Source organism: Eucalyptus grandis, chromosome 6, assembly GCF_016545825.1.
Source record: "Eucalyptus grandis isolate ANBG69807.140 chromosome 6, ASM1654582v1, whole genome shotgun sequence".
In the NCBI taxonomy this organism is placed as follows: Eukaryota; Viridiplantae; Streptophyta; class Magnoliopsida; order Myrtales; family Myrtaceae; genus Eucalyptus; species Eucalyptus grandis.
Window position 1 is genome coordinate 27942376 of NC_052617.1, and position 19086 is coordinate 27961461.

The 19086-nt window shown below is 38.4% G+C and overlaps 1 protein-coding gene across 1 annotated transcript; it reads right to left on the minus strand.

Moving 5' to 3' along the window:
• Positions 1 to 2257: 2257 nt before the first annotated feature.
• On the minus strand, positions 2258 to 18603 carry LOC104451722 (protein NRT1/ PTR FAMILY 8.1). Its single transcript, XM_010066319.2, is given in 7 exon segments — positions 2258 to 3076; positions 3079 to 3121; positions 4189 to 4748; positions 5152 to 5369; positions 5642 to 5747; positions 5862 to 5974; positions 18186 to 18603. Coding segments are annotated over 7 exon segments (2277 nt in total).
• Between the last annotated feature and the right edge of the window lie 483 nt (positions 18604 to 19086).

Below are 19086 nucleotides of genomic sequence, written 5' to 3' on the forward strand. Positions count from 1 at the left end.
GTAACAATCAAAGCTCGTCTATCCAGCAATTCCTAATTAGCTTGCTTCACCGTTTTTGGCTTCTTTCATGATAGAGGTAAATGCACTTTCATCTGGTAGAAATAATCCTCAATCTACATCTTTCAGAAACTAAAATCATTTCCATCAAATCTATCCATTCTCACTTTTCCTTCTTCTATCTCTATCGATTCGCTTCAATTCAATCAAGCTTGACTTTGATACCAATGCTACACGCTCCCAACAGCAATAAAGCTCAGCAAAAACTAGCTAAAATGACAAAGATCTTGACTTGATATGGAAACATTGCATGACATTGAGATCATAACAATTTGAAGAACACGGTTGATCTTTTATCATCATGAAGAGTTCGATAGCTTATTTGCTAGGTAATTTCATTGGAAATCAAATTGCAGGTCATTTTTGTAAGGCTTGTCCGCAAATAGCTTCACCCTATCTTGGGCAAAAGAACACTTCAAGTGCCTTAACTTTCACAAAGGGACATAAGTTAAGTGCCATAACTTACGAAAGGTACACTTAAGTGCCAAAATCGGAGTAAAATTGATCACTTGAGTGCCAATCCGGCCAAAATGCTGACGTGTCAATTTTCCGGCGAAGCAAGTGCGAAACGGCGTCGTTTTAATCGATGTGGCCAAAAATTTAATAAAAAATTAATTTAAAACTAAATTTATTTAAATATTTATAAAATATTAAAAATTTCAAAAATTTCAAAAAACTAAAAATATTTAAAAAAATTTAAAAATTTTAGAAAATTTTGTAAAAATTTTATAAAAATTTATAAAATTCTATAAAATTTTATAAAATTCTATAAAAATTTATAAAATTCTATAAAAATATATAAAATTCTATAAAAATTGATAAAATATTTAAAAATTAAAAAGAAATTAAAAAGAAATTAAAAGTTAAAAAAATAAAAAAATTCAAAAAATTTTAGAAAATTTAAAAAAATTTAAAAAATTTTAGAAAATTAATTAATTTTAATTTAAAAATAAATTTATTTAAAATTTTAAAAATAAAATTTTAAAAATTAAAAACATTTGCAAAATTAAAAAAAGTTACAAAAAATAATTTTAAAAAAGAAGAAAAGGGTGCCGGTTGAGGGCTGAAATTTTTGTAAATTTTTAAATTTTTGTAAATTTCGTAAGTTTTTTAAATTTTTTGTAACTTTCTAAAATTGTTTGTAAATTTTTTTGAATTTTTGTAAATTTTTTATAAATTTTGTAAATTTTTTGTAACTTTCTAAAAATTTTGCAAATTTTTAAAATTTTTAAAATTTTAATTATTTTTTCTAAATTTTTTAAATTTTATGTAAATTTTATAAATCTTTTGTAATTTTTTGTAATTTTTTTGTAACTTTCTAAATATTTTTGTAAATTTTTTAAATTTTTTAGTAATTTTTAATTTTTTTTGTAAATTTGTAAATTTTTTGTAATTTTGTAATTTTTTTTAATGTTTAAAGTTTCTAAATTTTTTAAAAATGTTTTAAATAAATTTATTTTTAAATAAATTTATTTTAAATTTAATTTAAATAATTTTTATATTATTATAAAATTCGAATGATGTCAAAACGACGTCGTTTTGGCCGACCCGAGCTAACTCGCCTCTCCGGCGAGACACATCGTGAGAAATATTAATATTTTAATGCCACGTATGATTTCCGGCCAACTTCGCCGGAGATGGCACTTAGGTGTCCCACTTTTCTTAAAATGTGGCGACTTAAGTGTACCTTCGTAAGTTATGGCACTTAAGTGTCCTTTGGCCAAAGTTATGGCAGACTCAGGGGGTCCGCACGTCCCCTATCTTGCTATTGCCTATCTCCTCTATTTTCTAAGTATTGTTTGTTGAATTCCGCAAGTTCTCTCAAAATTGTCAAAACAACTTATTCACTCTCTCTAGGTTACTTAGTTAGCACCCAACAAATCCAACAACATAGATCACCTAAGCTTCAACATTGAAGACATGTACATATATCAAGAATAACAAATCTGTAATCATGTAATTATATATGATGTACTTAATAACACAATTAATATCGTTCCCCTGCATACGCAGGTAGCGAAGGCTCCTTTACTTGTATTGACATGAATCTAAAACATTCCAACGAATGAGCAAATTGTAAATTTGGCTAAGAAGGGCAACCCTCTTAAACTCCCAGTTATCAAGCATGAATCTTTTTGGGCTGGAAATGATCAAGCATGAATCTAAATCCGACAACACAACACTCTCGAACTCCTTAGCATCATGATGATCCTCGTGTAATCTCAGGACGAGGACCATCCAATTTAACCGTACTCGCATCACTCACGCTGGCACCAGCAACATTCTTGCCCTTGTACTTCCAAGCCACCACCACATAGACCAAGAAATTAACCAAATTGATCGACGTCAACAACCAATAGAAGTAATCCAGCTTGCTCTTGTTCAGATCATTCCTCAGCCACCCTTTCTCCGTCCCTCCGGTCACGCCCCCAACGATCTTTACGATCACGGTGCTAAGCCAGCTCCCGATTCCAATCTCGCTCAGGAAGACTGCGCTGCTGATGCTCCGCGTCCCGTCTGTCGCCTCGTCATAGAAGAACTCGAGCTGGCCCACATAGGTGAACACCTCGGCGCCACCGATGAGGAAATACTGAGGGAAGAGCCAGAAGAAGCTCATGCTAAACTGGGCGGGCGAGCGTTCCCGTCTCCTCTTCTCGATCAGCGCGGCTGAGGCCATTGCAAAAATCGAGAGGAAGAGGCCGACCCCCATCCTCTGGAGTGACGTGATGCCACGGTAGTGGCCAGTGCGCCGGCGCAGGACTGGCACAATCAGCTTCTCATAGAGCGGGACAAGGAAGAGGGCATTGATGGAGGCAAAGACGGGGACGGAGCCGGTGGGGACCTCGAAGTTGGGGCCGAGCTGGCGGTCCATGATGGTTGCTTGGCTGATGAAGAAGGTGGAGAGCTGGGCAAAGGAGATGGAGAGCGCGATGGTGGATGCCCACACTGGGAGGACTCTCAGGAAGGACTTGAATTCCTCGACTTGCGTCACGGTGCAGAGGCGCCAGCGGTTGGTGGTTGATTGGATTCTGGATCAGTTATCACTGCGGCTTTATCCCAGAATCTGCGACGAGACCCTTCTTATTAGTTAGTCTAGTCATTATATGGTCTCAAGCTACCGTGTGAAGGCAAAGAAATTGAGACTTCCACAATCCCTAAGTGAAGGATGTTCGTCCACAAGCAGTTGTCGATTTCTACCATGGGGCATTCAATAGTGGTTAGTTGCAACAAGATATAAACAAATAATAAAAATCTAGTCGTCAGCTTAAATTTCATATAATAGTACAGAAAGCTAAGCACACTAAGTATATTCACGTGGAATAAACAAAGAGTTTGTATCCTCTCGGCCCAATTTAATGTATAAACAATAGAGAAGTTTTGTCTAATGGCTTTTATTTGGCAGTTTCCTGTGATATTAAATTATGAGGTTTTGTTTATTGACTTTAAACAAGGAGAAAGCATTTCACAGTACGAAAAGCGGACAAATATGATGGACACAGGTAATCTCATGGGTATATCACGTATTTAACAGCTTTTCCAGAAAATTAGATGGAATCTAGTAATTTCATGGTTCTTACTTAGGATTAATATCCTGAAAAATCTCAAACTAGTACACATGTGACAAATTTATCCTAGACTAATTTTTTGACAACTAAAAACCCCAAACTACTACACCTTTGACAAATTTATCCTAAACTGATATACTAGTGACAAATTTATCCTCTATTAGTTTTCATTAGATTTTATTATCAAATTACCATTAAATTTTACTATCAAATTGTTAAGTTGAATAAACACGTTGATTGACATATTAATTTAAGATTTTACTATCCGTTTATTATAATTATACAATTTTTGTGATTTTTTGTAGTATTAATCTAATTTGACGGAAAGGGTATATTTATTACAAATGTACTAATTTAAGGTTTTTCATGGTCGGATAAATTAGTTTAAGATAAATTTGTCATGAGTGTACTAGTTTAAGATTTTTTTATGATCAGTTGTGGTAAATTTATCACAAATATACTAATTTGGGGTTTTTCATGGTAGTTTATGATAAATTTGTCAAACATGTATCAGTTTGAGGTTTTTCAAGGTATTAATGATCTTACTTATTTGATAGATACTGACCTATATTGTGAGGTGCGAGCTAGCTTGCGAGCTCCCGTAATGTCAGACTCCTCCGTTTGCACTTCGAATAGCAACGTCTCCCGTCCAACCTTCACCCCTCTCCAGTGGTTCCTCACTGAGACCACCATTACCTGCATGAACCTCGTGAACGGACTCCCCATCGGCTTCTGAAACCGGTAATACTTGGTGCCGCACAACAAGACAGCGATCGATATGATCATTGCCCCAGTGGGAACCCCGAACCCCCAAATCCAACCTTTCTTCACTTGCAAGTACACCAAGACCGTGATGCCCCCGAGGGCCCCCGTGTTGATGGCGAAGAAGAACCAGTTGAAGAAGGCATACTTCTTCTTGACTTCTTTATTGTCAGCTTCATCAAATTGGTCGGCCCCGAAGGAGGAGACGCAGGGCTTGATACCCCCCGTCCCAAGGGCGATCAGGGCAAGAGCAGTGTAGAGGAATGTGGTCTGCGAGTTGGAGGCCTCCTGGCAAAGCCCCGCCTTGCATGGAGGCGGTCGGAGGCCATCTATGGAGGCTGATAGGGTTAGTAGGAACATTCCCTAAGGAATTTGATCAAAGAAGGGAGAATTAATTAGTTGACTTGGGGAGATTGTGAGTGCCTGAGTAAGAGAATTGAGTGATCTAGCTAGTTAAACCAATTAACTAGCAAATAACATTGTCAAATCCTTTTACATACATACGCATCGGTTATTCGCATTGTTTGAACGGCGGTGTGATTTTCTGAAAGTTCACGGCATTGTGGCCGTTTCAGGGTAACCTGAATTCCTAAGACGATAACCAACCAAAAAAAAAAAAGAATTCCTAAGACGAGAGAGAATCCTTATCCTACTAAACATTCCATTTCACAATGAAAATTATGTCCTTGACAACTAACATGTCTGATCTTATTCCAAGGTAGTTTCATTTGGCATACTTTGGGATTTAGGGAGTTTAATCTCTTACCACTGCATAAATAGAGGAAAAGATGATGATGGTTTTGAAGCGGCCCAAGTAAGCATCAGCCATGAACGCGCCCAGGAGGGTGAGAACAAAGGCCGCCCCAATCCAATCTGTGACGTGAGTTGCAGCCACCGGAATTGATTGATGCATTACTTTAACCAAGTACGTCACCATGTTCACCGCAATCGCGTAAAACGCTAATCTCTCAGCCACCTCGTTCACTACAAATTAACCGCGTTAATAGATCTGTCTTGAAATTGCCCAAAAGAAAGGAAACTAATGCTATCTTAACGAGATGATACCCAAGTCCCATGCAATGTACTATTTCAATCATATATAACCAGCCCATTACTTTTGCTCATGATTCGACCTTCTAAGGACTCGAATAACAAAAATTGTCACAGCATTTAGTAAAAGGAATGGAGTAAAATTTGTGCATGTAGCATTTGATCTAGAGTTATAAAGCACAGAAAAATTAGAATTGGAAGCGTACCTATAATGAAAGGAGAAGCTTTCCACCCTCCCGTTTTCCGCTTGTCGGCAATTCGACCACGAATGTCAACACTTCCATTGCTCACCAATGTCGAGATATTACCTTCCTGCAATTATCAAGAGCATATTCGTTGAACATGGGCAAATGTCTGAGTTAAGACATCACAACCAAAGAAAAGGTCAAAAGCACAAAACAAAAAGAAATCCAAGAAGTAACTCACCATCTGAACATTATTCTCGCGCTGCGCTTGCTGAACGAAGGACTTCTCAGGCGGCTCCATAACTGGATGATCTTTGATGATGTGCCCTCTTCCTTCAGCTATTACATACGAGCCTTAATATACACCCACATGCACTAGGATTCCAGCGCAGATACTCACATAAATACACCCATTTTGTCGTCCAAGCGTGTTCTTCTTATCGCGACGTTGGGGATTGACTTGGCCATTGATGGACGTTTCGATTTGTGTGCCGCCGGCTGCAGAAATATACGAGAGAAAGTTGACAAATGGAGCTCGAGAATGCAAATGGAGAGAGCCCCTAATGTGAGGGAATTAATTCAAAAGTGCAAGAAGCTCTTAGCCCAAATGACCTGTGTAAACTTAGCTCATTGTCCTAGAGAAGCAAACCAAGCCACGGATGATCACTAAAGCCCACCAACTCAAAACCCTTCCCCCAACCTGGATGTCTGATCCCCCCATAGTCCCTTAGGAACATTCTATCGTCTTTTTGTAATCTTTGTTTTAATGAATGAAAGAACGCACTATTTTAGATCCAAAAAAAAAAAAAAAAAACACAGTGACATAAGCCAGCTGAAATTGACAGCGAGACCATGCACGAGAACCAGCCATGGAGAATTAACATAATAATTTTCCTCTTTTCTTTTCTTATCTTTAATATGTGATCTCAACCATCAGCTCGACTAATTCTCACCCAAAGTAAAACTAACAAATTACTAGATCCACCAATCTCGGTGATGGTGTGCACGAAATTTCACAAATCACAAATTGGTATGAATCTCTATATGCTCGGTGATGGGGTGCACGAAATTTCATTCGTCTCTAACTTTTTCTTTTTTTTATGACTCAGGAAACCTACGCACCGTACCAACATAGACAACCCGACAGGCCCGGGTTAATAGGCGGATAAACCCTGGGGCGATGCTAGCGGATGATCCATCACCCCGACGTCGACCCACCACCCCGATATCACATTTAAAATCCCGTGCGATCAGCGGGATTCGTACCCTCTCTCTCTCTCACAAAAGTGATGTCTTTAACTTTTCATTGCCACCAACCTCACAAAATTTGCTATCCACTCACCGCTTTCTCCGTACAGCGAACGTCCTTCTCGCCGGGAATCGTGTCCTGTTCCTTTCTTCCAACCACTCCCCCTATGTGGCGGTAATGGAAGCCTTTTAACATCCAAAGCCTCGGCCCCTGTCTGAACTTGTGCCAATCTCAGAAAGAAAATCGTGAAGATCCGCGTGAATTTAAAAGATTTTCCTTTTTTGTGAAGGTGTAGTTATTTCATTTAGGAAAGATCCTGACGTCTTGATCTTCTTCCCTTTTTCAAAGAAATCCCGAATTCCCATTTTTACCGAATCTTCTCTAATTGGCTTTCACCGGTGCACCAATTCAGCAATCCTGAACACTTTTCCTTGTTTATTTTTTAAGGAAACAACCACCAAAAATCCCAAACTTTCTCCAAAGTGACAAATTTATCCAAACTTTTTTTGTAACATGAAAAATCTCCAAATTTTACAAAATGTGACACATTTACCCCATTAAGAGCATTTTCGTCTTATTCTTTTTTTTTTTTTTTTTTTTTTTTTCTTCTTCTCTCTTCCCTCCACTGGCCATGGCCGAGGCGGCGGAGGGAAGCCAGCGTCCGGCAAGGGTCACCCTCGCCTAGGTTGGCTAGGGCCGCCCCGCCGGCGTCGGTGAGGGCGGCCTCGCTGGACACCGGCTTCTCTTCGCCATGGCCAACGGAGGGAAGAAAGAAGAAGAAAAAAAAAAAAAAAAAAAAAAAAAAAAAATTTAAAAGTAAAAAGACTAAAATGTCTCTATGATTTAGGGTAAATGTGTCACACAAATGAAAATTCATTTCTCACTGTACAAATTCCCCCGATGAGGTAGATCCTTTTGCAAGACCCCCACCTCGACGGAAAAGGCCAAAGGATAAGATGTTCCAAAGGTACTTAGAAGGAGATTCCTCTGTTGATACTCTTGGTGAATGTGACAAATACCAATTCATGGTTTCTTATACACCACCTCCACCACCAGAGTCTAAAACTACATCCTAGGACTCACCAAATCTACCAAAAACACCACCACCATCTCCTCCCCAGAAAAAGCAAGCCCTTTCTCCATTCTATAAGCCAATCCTTAAGTGGGCTAAGAAGCATTCTTACCCCCTCGAAATTCCAGAAGAAGTACCATGCTTCTTCTATTGCTATGTTTCAGGATACTGACTTTCCTCATCTTGTCAAGGAAAGTTCTAAACTCTCATTCCCTGCTGCAGAAGAGTTTATTGATCCTCATGGCAGATACCGCCATGTTCCTAAAATTCCTACTCCCACTGATATAGATGAACATGGGAAACAGAAAAAAAACCTCTGCCGCCGAAGCTGTTCTAAATTGGCAATCAGAGACTATGTTAGCACAAAACAATGCCTTCAAGGCAATTGACTCCAAAATTGGAAGTGTGCAACAAGACCTCCGAAGGTATGATGAAAGTACCAAGAAGATACTTTTGAGTTCAGAAAAGGCTTCACGCCTTGGAATCAGGACAACATCTTGGGTACCATTATCTCGAAAATCCACAGCCAGAAATAGAAAAGCTCAAAACCCAAATCCAGCTTCTTGAAGAAGGAAGGTTCAGACCATTTGACCCATTAGCACCTCCAGTTAAAACAGGGTATTCACCCCCACCACCTCAAACCTCTATTTTTGCCACTATTCCACCAGATCCTTATAGAAGAGAACCGGATATGGCAAACTTAAGAAATCGTATCAAAACCCTGCAGAAGGAAAAGGGGAAAGTAAAGGCATCACCCGAAAAAGCACCACCTACAAGATCAAGCTCCATTATTATAAGAGAAAGGCCAGAACATATGATGCTATCAAATCCATTAGAGTCTTTTCTAAAGGATTTAGGCACCCAGAACCCGACTCGCTATTCATTGGCTGAACAACCCGATCCTCCCAAAATTTTGCTCCCCATGAGAGCGAGACTTCTCATGACACTGAAACAGAATCTTCAATATCCCTTTCCTCCTCCTCATCCTTCTCAATTCCTACAGTCGATACCCTCCCCTTTGCACCAGTCACTTCATCCATATTTATGGCCAACCCACCAGATGATGACATGGAATCAGATTATTCTGATATGGAAATGGGTCAGACAAGCAATCCTACTCGCAACTCCACTCCCCATGTGTCCACTACATCAAAACAATTCTTCACCATTGATGATATTCCTTACCAGAAATGGCCGCACCGTCTTGAAGAATTTCACACATGGTGAAGACCCGTCTATCACCAATCATGATATGAATGATGTCTTGTACAATTTTGTTACAAGATTTACAGGAAGCTTGAAGTTCCGTGGCAATCACTTTGAATGGACCATTCATTTCGATGTCACCTAATTTCAGCCATGCCCTTACTCTCTTATATCATGTCTTTGTGGGAAAACCCGGTGATCTCATAGAGATAAAAAAGAATAGAGTTTTTTGAAAGAAGATGATGCTCCCTCCAGAAGAAACATCTTGATAAGCATTTTAAATTAATGCTTCAAACCTTTTATCAAGTTGGAGCAGACCCAAATTTGAAGCATGTCTTCCTTACTTCTATCCCGAAGGAGCTATCCCAGATGGTTGAAAGATCGTTCTTTGGAAAGCAAAGGCGGGTACAAGATATTCCCTTAGGGGAAATACAGCAAGAAATCCATCTATGCCTAGAAGAATTATGCTTAAAACGCAAGATGGTGCAAACATACATCACAGATGACAAACGCCTAGAATCAGCCTGCTCCCGTCAAGAGCTGAAAATTAAATGCTCCAAAAAAGACTGTGATGGTACATGTGGCAAATATTCTCGGAAGAAGAAACACTACAAGAAGTTTTGGATAAAGAAATCCAAGCATGGTTCCAAGCACTTCCGGAAAAAGAAGAAATGGCGATACCTACGCAAAAGAAAGGATCGCACAAGCCACAAGAAATCAAATCGTTGCTACATCTGCAATCAGAAAGGACATTTTGCCAAAAGTTGCCCTCAAGCGAGAAAAGGTCAGAATCATCTAATCCATCATATTGAGAACGAAATAGGTATTTCTCTCGAAAATGATGATATTGAATCATTATTCTCTGCGATGAAGAACCATCGACCAAACTCTTTGTGCCATTCCCTCTTACCAAACTTCTAGTGAAACTGAGTCAGACTCAGAGTCTGAAGAGATTTTCCACATATCACCATCATCCCCAGAACCAAATCTGGACATATTTTCAAGCCAAACTCACTGTCCACACTTCCCCGTGAAAATCCTTACATCAAAGTTTGCTAAGCCTATCACCGTTATTGCTCTCATTGACACAGGAGCAAGTTGTTCTATCCTAGATACCAAAATTCTTCCTAAAGAATTCTGGATCCCTTACATCGATATTTCAGTGCGTCGGGAGATACTTTCTCCACAAATGTCGAACCACTCCCGTAATGTCCAATTCTTCCCGCAAAGTGTTCCATAACCGCAAAGATTTTTGGATCTAACCTTCCCAATAAAGATCGATAATTGGATGGGACATCATGACTCAAATCTCCTTCGCATCATTCCCGGAAAAGGTCTTAGATATAAAGATTAATTCTCGAGTTTGTTAATATCCGTAGACTGTTTTCCATTGAAATGAGTCTACTAGATCCAATTATGCAAAACTGTTAGAATCTTGATATTTGCTCAAAAATGCTCTCATCCTTTATGGAAAACCCGGAGTTCTTTGTTCACCTTCCTTTCAAAAAAATGAAGACATAAACCCAACCAAGGCGAGCCACATGGGAATGAAACCAGAACATTTGGTTTTAGCTCAAAGGGAATCGGAACTTTTGCAACAAGGCCTTATTGAAGTTTCGACTCACAATGGGCTTGTGAAGCCTTTTATGTCAATAAGCGTGCCGAGCAAAACAGAGGAAAAATGAGATTGGTAATCAACTATCAACCCTCAATCTTTTCCTCCAAGACGATAAATTCTTTACCATCTAGAGACTCACTCTTTAGTGGTCTAACCAAGGCCCACATCTATTCCAAATTGACCTCAAAGCCGGATTTTGGCAATTGGGCATCCATCCCGAAGAGAATCCAAGACAAGATTCGTATTCCGAACCAACACTTCCAATGGAAAGTTCTTCCTTTTGGCTTAAAGGTAGCACCATCCATTTTCCAAAAGGACATGTGTCGCATCTTCCAACCAATCCTATCTCAAAAATGACGATATTCCCGCTCTACGCCCCATCACACCGCCAACTTTATGAAATCGTAAAGAAGCAATTATGCTCTCGCAAAGGAAGATGAATATTCATAAATTGAATTTTTGTTGCACCTTAACAAAGGTACATATTTCATAAAAATTATTGAAGACAGGATAACTTCACAACCAAGTCCAGCAATTTCTTGGGATAATTAACTATCTCGTGGTTTTTGTCCCAAATATTGCAAAGCTTCGATTCCTTTGCAATCCATGCTGAAGAAGAATTCCCCACCTTGGGAAAAAACCAGACCAAAGCAGTTGCCGAGCTCAAAGAGATTATGCAATCTCCCACCATTACAAATTCAACAGCAAAAGAATTCTCAAAAGTGATGAATACCGGGCGGTTGTTCTTTTTGAAGAAATTAATGATAAGAGACTCCTTTGTGCTCATAAAAGTGGAAAGTTTTCCCAAGCTGAAATGCATTACCATTCCACTTTCAAAGAAATCCTACTTGTCAAAAATGGAATCAAAAGTTTGAGTTTCATCTCATCGGCCACCACTTCCCGGTGGAATTAGACATGGCATCTTTTCCTCGATGACCAAGTTTAAACAAAAAAACATTCCAAATTCTCAACCGCTTCGATGGGCTGAATGGTTTTCAAAATACTCCTTTGAAACTAAGCATATTCCCTGAAAGAAGAATGTACTTGCCGATTTCTTATCAAGGCCAAAGGCACCAGCTGAGATCAACATGTATATCAAAAGGCCTGATTTCCATATGCTCAACCATGGAGTAAAATACAAAATCGAGAACATCAAAGATTCACAGAGTTGGAAATACCCCGTGAGATTATTCAAAGAAATCGAACGACAACAGACTAACCTATTCGATTCAATGGAGGTTCGATTCTTTATCCTTTTGGGTTAAATATGAATTATCCATTCATTCATCCTCACGGAAAAATGATTTTAGGTAAATAACCAATAAGTATCTAATAGCTTTTGAAATCTAATCTCACAAGGATATTCTTGCAAGGAAGAAACATTGAAAAGGAATGTGATAGAAATCTTTTAGAATTTCTAAATTTTCATGTTGGAAACAAGACTTAGAAAAAAAAGTTTGGAGTAAATTTGTCACTTTGGGATCTTATCCTAAGTTTGGAGTTGTTTGTGATTTTTTCCCTATTTTTATTTTCCTTGTGCTAAAATGACAAGCGAAGATGACATCTCTTTACACCTCATGCCCATTACATGACATCTCTACAATGACAATCTTTCTCTCTCTTCTTTCCTTGTGGCCATAAATTCACAATATATGCCCTTTTGATTGCCAAATTTGATTGGAGAGTTAATTATTTCCAAGTTTTGGTAATCTCTCCATGGTGCTAAAATCCTTCAAGAAATGCAGCTTGGGTAGGTTGTTTCCATCGATGGCTCGGGCCAATTTTGAAATCTTATGGCATAAACCTTAACAATTAGCAAATTTCAAGAATTTTCATGTTACAAAAAAAGTTTGGAGTAAATTTGTCACTTTGGGCGAAGTTTGGAGTTGTTTGTGTTTTTTCCCTATTTTTTATTTTCCTTGTGCTCTCTTTACACCTCATGCCCATTACTTGACATCTCTACAATGACAACCTCTTCTTTCCTTGTGGCCATAAATTTCACAATATATGCCCTTTTGATTCCAAGTTTTGGTAACCATGTGCAATGCGCATGTCTTCGATGGGCTCGGGCCAATTTTGAAATCTTATGGGCTCGATCCAACTTAGAATTATATGCGTTTAATTAAAATGCTCAGAATATTTATATATAGTTAAATTAATATTTTTGTTTAAGAGTCAAAATCAATCCCTAATTTTTCTATACAATAAAATCTAAAAGGACCGTTAAATTTTAGAAGTCAACATATGTCTGTACAAGACTCCACACAACATACCAAGCTTGAGAGCTCAAGTTCCTTTGAGCAGGGAAGACAGAGATATGTCGCTCTAGAGTGGAGTCATGTTTGACCATTCACTCAGCCCTTCATAGGTTTATTTATCTTTTTTTTCTAGAATATTTTGCTATTTGTCATTCGTCACACAAGTTTATGGTATCTGACCTACACACCGATGCGTGATTCATACTGAATTTTTTTATATTAAAAATTATTCATAATGCAATAATTAGCATGCTATTAGTTGGTCACTATTAGGTTCAAATATCTAAATTTTCCTAACTAAGTATTTTATTATAGTAAATATTATGTCTATTTAATTACTAATTATATTAATTAATGCTGAATTAGCGATATAGTTGTTGTTAAAGTCATACTATTGATTATGCTAATAAGTATTATTTATTTGAAATAATCACATAATATATGATAAATCATAATCATGAATTCATTATCAAATAACAGATACGATTCTTGTTGTATATTAGGTTTTACTATCTTGATGACATATTGTCACAACCTTCTCAAATGAGCCATCAATTGGTTTAAGGGATTGTTAGGCGGGTGTGGATAACCCTCTCGCAAGGTAACACTCATGTTTCGAACAGATTCTCCCAAGTCTTAGTTGTAAGAATTTTCCTAATGTGGGCTACATTAACTAATATTATAATTTATCATTTTACAGGATTAATCTAAGGTGAGATGGAAGGTTGGTCTGGTTAGAAACTCTATAAATATTGCTCAAGTCTCTTCTCTAATCATAATTCTCACAATTATCCTCACAAATGAGCACTTACCTAGTGCTAAGGGGTGAGAGGGTCGTCTCATTGAGTCAGTGATATAGAGAGCAATAAAGAATAAGTTCTTGAGTTTGGATCGTTACGATTCCACATCAAGAACGATGGTCCAAATCAGGTGTGTAAATTTGTTTACATGATTACATATATATTCTTATTTCTATTTATGGAGATCTTGGGTTGTGCTTTTGTATCTTACACTATCGACCACAAATTAGTTTCTCATCATTATTTAAGATAAACTAGAATTCACCACTAATCTATTTTAGACCTGTTAGGAATCACATAAGACATAGAAATTCGTCTCACTTCTATAGAGGGGAGATTTTGGATTCAAGGACTTTAATAATGCCACCTATTCTCATTTAAGAAAATATTTTCTTCATGCAATCTTCACCAATTGTTATTCAAACTCATAATTCTAAACGCCCATGCGGTTTTGCACAGAACAATTAAGGACAACAAATAAGATGTAAAGTAGAATTAGAGACATATCTAAATATAATGCCCTGGCATAGGACTCTTGTGAATTAAGGGAAAAAGTCACAGAAAAACTCAAACTTTACCTATTGTGACATATTTACTTTGGACTTTTCTTTTGTGACACCAAAATTCTCAAATTTGTACTTGTATAACACATTTACTTCAATTTTTTTTTCTAGTGACACCAAAACTCCAACCTTATATATCTATGTGACACGTTTACCATCATTTTTTTTCCTGTGATATCAAAAATCCTAAACTTTTTCTATTGACACTAAACTTTTAAAGTAAATGTGTGTGTCACATAAATATAAGATTTTTGGTATCACAAAAAAAAAAATTAAGGTAAATGTATCACATTGTACAAGTTTTGGATAAATATGTCACATAGTACATGTTTGGAGTTTTTGATATCTCAAAAAAATATTGAAATAAATGTGTCACAATGGACATAATTTAAGATTTTTGGTGATTTTTATCCTAGAATTAAATGTGCATAAGTCAATGAAAACAGGTCAATATATTAAATGCACCGTTTATTTATAGGATGGAACTATTGAAACAAAAAAAAAAAATCATAAAATGCGATAAATTATTAGATGCATCTAAATGATTTTTTATTATTATAAAATGATGTCACTTGAATGCAAAAATGAAATTAAAAAATATGAATGCCAAAATAATATTAGGAAAACGAAATTCATGGGTTTCTACGCATGAAGATGATGTCAGTAAAACCGACGTTTATTCGACCTCCGGCAAAAAGGACGTCTCTAGTCATGAGTCGACCCGAATGGCTTCTATTACACCGAATTTTTTTATCAGGGATCCGACCAAATTTTGACCAAAAGTCAACGTTGGCTGAATTTAGATCGAAAGGCAAAATTAGATCACACCCTGTCATAGCTTTTCATCAGCACCAAATTTGACCCCTCACAAAAATCACAACTTTTAAAAGTGACCATCCGAAATCTAGACTATGGTAACTTATTTTATGAACTCATGATGATCTAGCTATAAACTTTCTAATGTCTGAGAATCACTTCTATTCAAATACTTTCAAGGAAGATGTCATAACTTTTAGTCTCCATCGTCCGTTCAGTTCATTTCATGAAAATCGATGATCCCATCATTTGTTCTTTCGGATATCATATCATAGTTTTGGAAAGTTCTGGTCGCAAGCTTTACATGTGCGCGAAAATCCGGTCGATGCTACACCAAATGAGAGAGAAATGGGTGGTCAAAGTTAGGTCAAAAGCAAATTTTTTACTAGAAAAAAATGGGCAAAACGGTGGCCTTTAGCCGGGGCACCCTATCATGCCATGTGGTAGTCGCAGGAGCAGGTCAACCGCCCCTCGCCGAAGGTGGCCCTGGTTTTTTAAAGGGCCGGGCCAATCCTTTGAAGGGATTTTGTGCCGTTTCAACGAGTTGAACCGATTCTAAGAATGGTTTCCCTTAGGTCACCCAAAAAAAACAAAAATCCTATAAATATGGGCTCATTTTGTTCATTTTTTTCTCAAGGTAGGTGACTTTTTCTTTTGCTCATTCTAAAAATAACTTTTAATAACTTGGTCTTTTGTTTTTATTTATCCAAGGAATTCCGGTGGGAAAAGAAAAATCAATGCAAAAAGATATTAGAATTGCCATAATTTCAGTATAGTCCTTACTTCAATACCAAAACTTTTCACTAAATTACTTCAGTGCCACTTTGGTAAAAAAATTAATCACTTAACTAACTGCCATCACCAATTTGGGATACTGAAAATTCAACGTGACAATATTTTCTCTTTATTTTTTCAATTAACATGACTTGCCGGCGATCCGAGTCAGCATGAATAGCCTTAAACAACATCAGTTATCAATCTTGCCCCATATTTAAACCTTACTTCAGAAAAATCAATCCATTTCTCTTTTCTTCAGACCGAGGCAATTTGGGGCAAAACGAATCGCAATTCGCAACAGGGAACGACGCCCATAAACGGAGCTAAAATTGACGAAGAAGAAAACCCCTGTCACGTAGCAAACGCTTGCAAGGTGATGTCGCAAGACCTCCTCCACAAGTTCTCGGACAACTCGTCCTTCGGCTTCAACTACTCGCGAAGCTCGATCTGGTCTTTGCTCCTTCCTCGCTCCCACTGCCCCATCGATCCTGGCTGCTTCGCCAGTCCAAAGAAGCTCTTCTTCAGCTTCGCTCCACAAAAAACGACAAAGAAGAAGAAGAAAATCAATCTCTCGGTAAGTAATAAGAAGAGGATGGTGAAGACGAAGATAGAGTTGATTATGATATCTAAGGTCGGATTATCGAATTTCTATCAAGAAATTCTATTTGGGTTGTCCTAGGATATAATTACGAGGGCAAATTCTCTTATCGAAAATATTTCCATTCAGCTGTTTGTATTTTCTTCTAATGAGTGAAAGGAAGATGACAAATGCTGAGATGGAGCGGTAGGAGCAAGAAGTGGACTTGGAAAATCTAAAACGGAATATACCGATGAAATCTACAAACTTGAACCAATGAGAACTGCAATATCCGAAGAGTGCAAAAGCATTCAAGAAGAAGAAGAAGAAGAAGAAGAGATTCGACGGTCTGCATGAAGCTCTCCAACTATTTGTACGGATTTGATTTTTTTTATTTAAAAAAAAAAGAGAATGTAGGCATTAACATTTTATTAAAAAAGCAATTTAGCATTTTTTGCCAGAGTTAATCACCAAATGTGCTTAAGCGATTGTTTTTATTCTAATATAACACTAATACGTTTGGTCGTCCGGATTTCTAATCAGGATATGTGACATCCCGATTTTCCGATTCTATTTTCAATAAATTGAGACGGGCATTTCGTTGGCATGCATATAGTTCTTTTCCTTGAGTCGGCCACTCATGTGAAAACTAGTCTATCGGGTGAAGCTGTTAAGAATTTCTAATGCATCAGATTCGAGAATTTGACCAGGAAGCGATCTTTCGACCGAGCTAATTTGCAAGGGTCATTACGGCATAATTAAAAATCGATTAGAGATCGTAGATAGGTCGACTCGACGGGAGGCATGTGATCGAGTGTTGGTGATTCCACCGGATCGCACAATTCTTGTCGATTGGCACTAGACCGACTTTTCTATCGATTGGGTACCCCGTGTTCATATTTGAAACCTTGATATTACCCCGACAACCGAAAGTCGCCAATGTTTCAAAGATGTACATTGTGGCTTGAGATGATCAACCACGGGTCAATTGCATGAAAATTTCTAAAGGCTACCCTGCAGTAGGTTGGGCCGCACTAGTATCGTGCCAAAATGAAATTAACCGTGGAATTGAGATCGAATTTAGAAATTGGAAGTCTCGGGTGTGTCACAAATCATTTCAGGATCATTGAATCATCTTTGGAAGATTTTTCATGCAATCGAGTTTTTCAGCAATTAAATCAGAGAATGGCTATTTTGGCTTGAGAAATTAGTAGGCCCGCCTTTGTTCTTGCTTTTGGGACTTAAGTTGGTTCTATAGACAAGTGAAGATGTGGATTGAAGTGTGGTGACATCGGATTAATTTTATGGACTTCAATTTGATTCAATTGGAAGAGAATTGATGAGAATTGAAGAAATTGGATGTACAAGAATGGACCGGCGGAAAATGGAATTGAACCCATTGGAATAAGGTTGTGGGAGTTTTGAGTGAGTGGAGTATGACATTATCCATGAGGTTATGGTGGGCCATTTTGTGGGATTAAAGAAAAAGGAAAAGAAAAGGGAATGGTCCCATCTCTCTCTCTCCTCCTTCTCTCTCCTTCCTCTCTCCCTTCCGTTGGTTTCTCCTCCATCTTCTTTGTGTGAAAGACCAGAAAATTTGCAGAGGAAGAAGCCAAAGCAGTCCCTCGCCGTCCGCCTCCTTCGCCGCTCGTCGCTCGCCGCCGGTGCCGTCGTTGTCGCCGCCGTTCGCGCGCACAGCCGCGCGTCCGCTCACCATCGCCCTCTCTCCTCCATCTCGGGTTCTTGCTCGAAGACCCATCAGATCTGAGCTTGTCGAAGAAGCTGCAGCCATGGCCGTCGCTCGTCGCCCGTTCGCCGAAGCTTGCCGTCGCTGCCCATCCGCCCGCGCTCGCCCGCGCTTGGCCGACGCCCAGCCGTCTCCGTGGGCCTCGCTCGTGCATCCCGGGGGCTGTTCGGCCAGCTCAGGCCGCGATTCAGTCACCTCCGGCCACCGTGAGGCCTCGCCGCCGCCGCCTCGCCCATCTGAGCCACCGGCAGTCCTCCTCCACCGTTCCTCCGCCCGATCCGCCGCCGTGCAGCCCTCCATCGGCCCCAAGCAGCAGCCAAGAAAATGGGTATGGCAGCCCATGTTTGGCCCGTTTTGGCCGCCTTCCCGAGCCGGATGCTCGGCCCGCCTTGAGGAAAGTCAATCCTCGCGTCGTCCTCGTCGTTTTGGTCCGCTCGGCTCATTAATCCGGTGAGTTTAGCTCACTAAATCTCACTTAGAGGGTTAATTATGCTTAGGGAGGTTTAGTTTATGTTAAGTATTATTAGGTTATTAGTTTATGTTAATTAAGAGTAGATTTGATTAAGGTGGTGGTTTAATTTAAAGTGTGCTTAATTAAGGGTAAGTAGGTTTATTTAAAATAAGCCTTGATTTGACATAAAGGAATTTACTTTTGATTTATTTAAATGTTCCGAAATTATTAAATAATTTAATAATATATTATTATTCGAAATTATTAAAATATTATTATTTAATTATTTTCGGAATAAATTTAATTATTTATTAAATTCGAAAATTTTATCG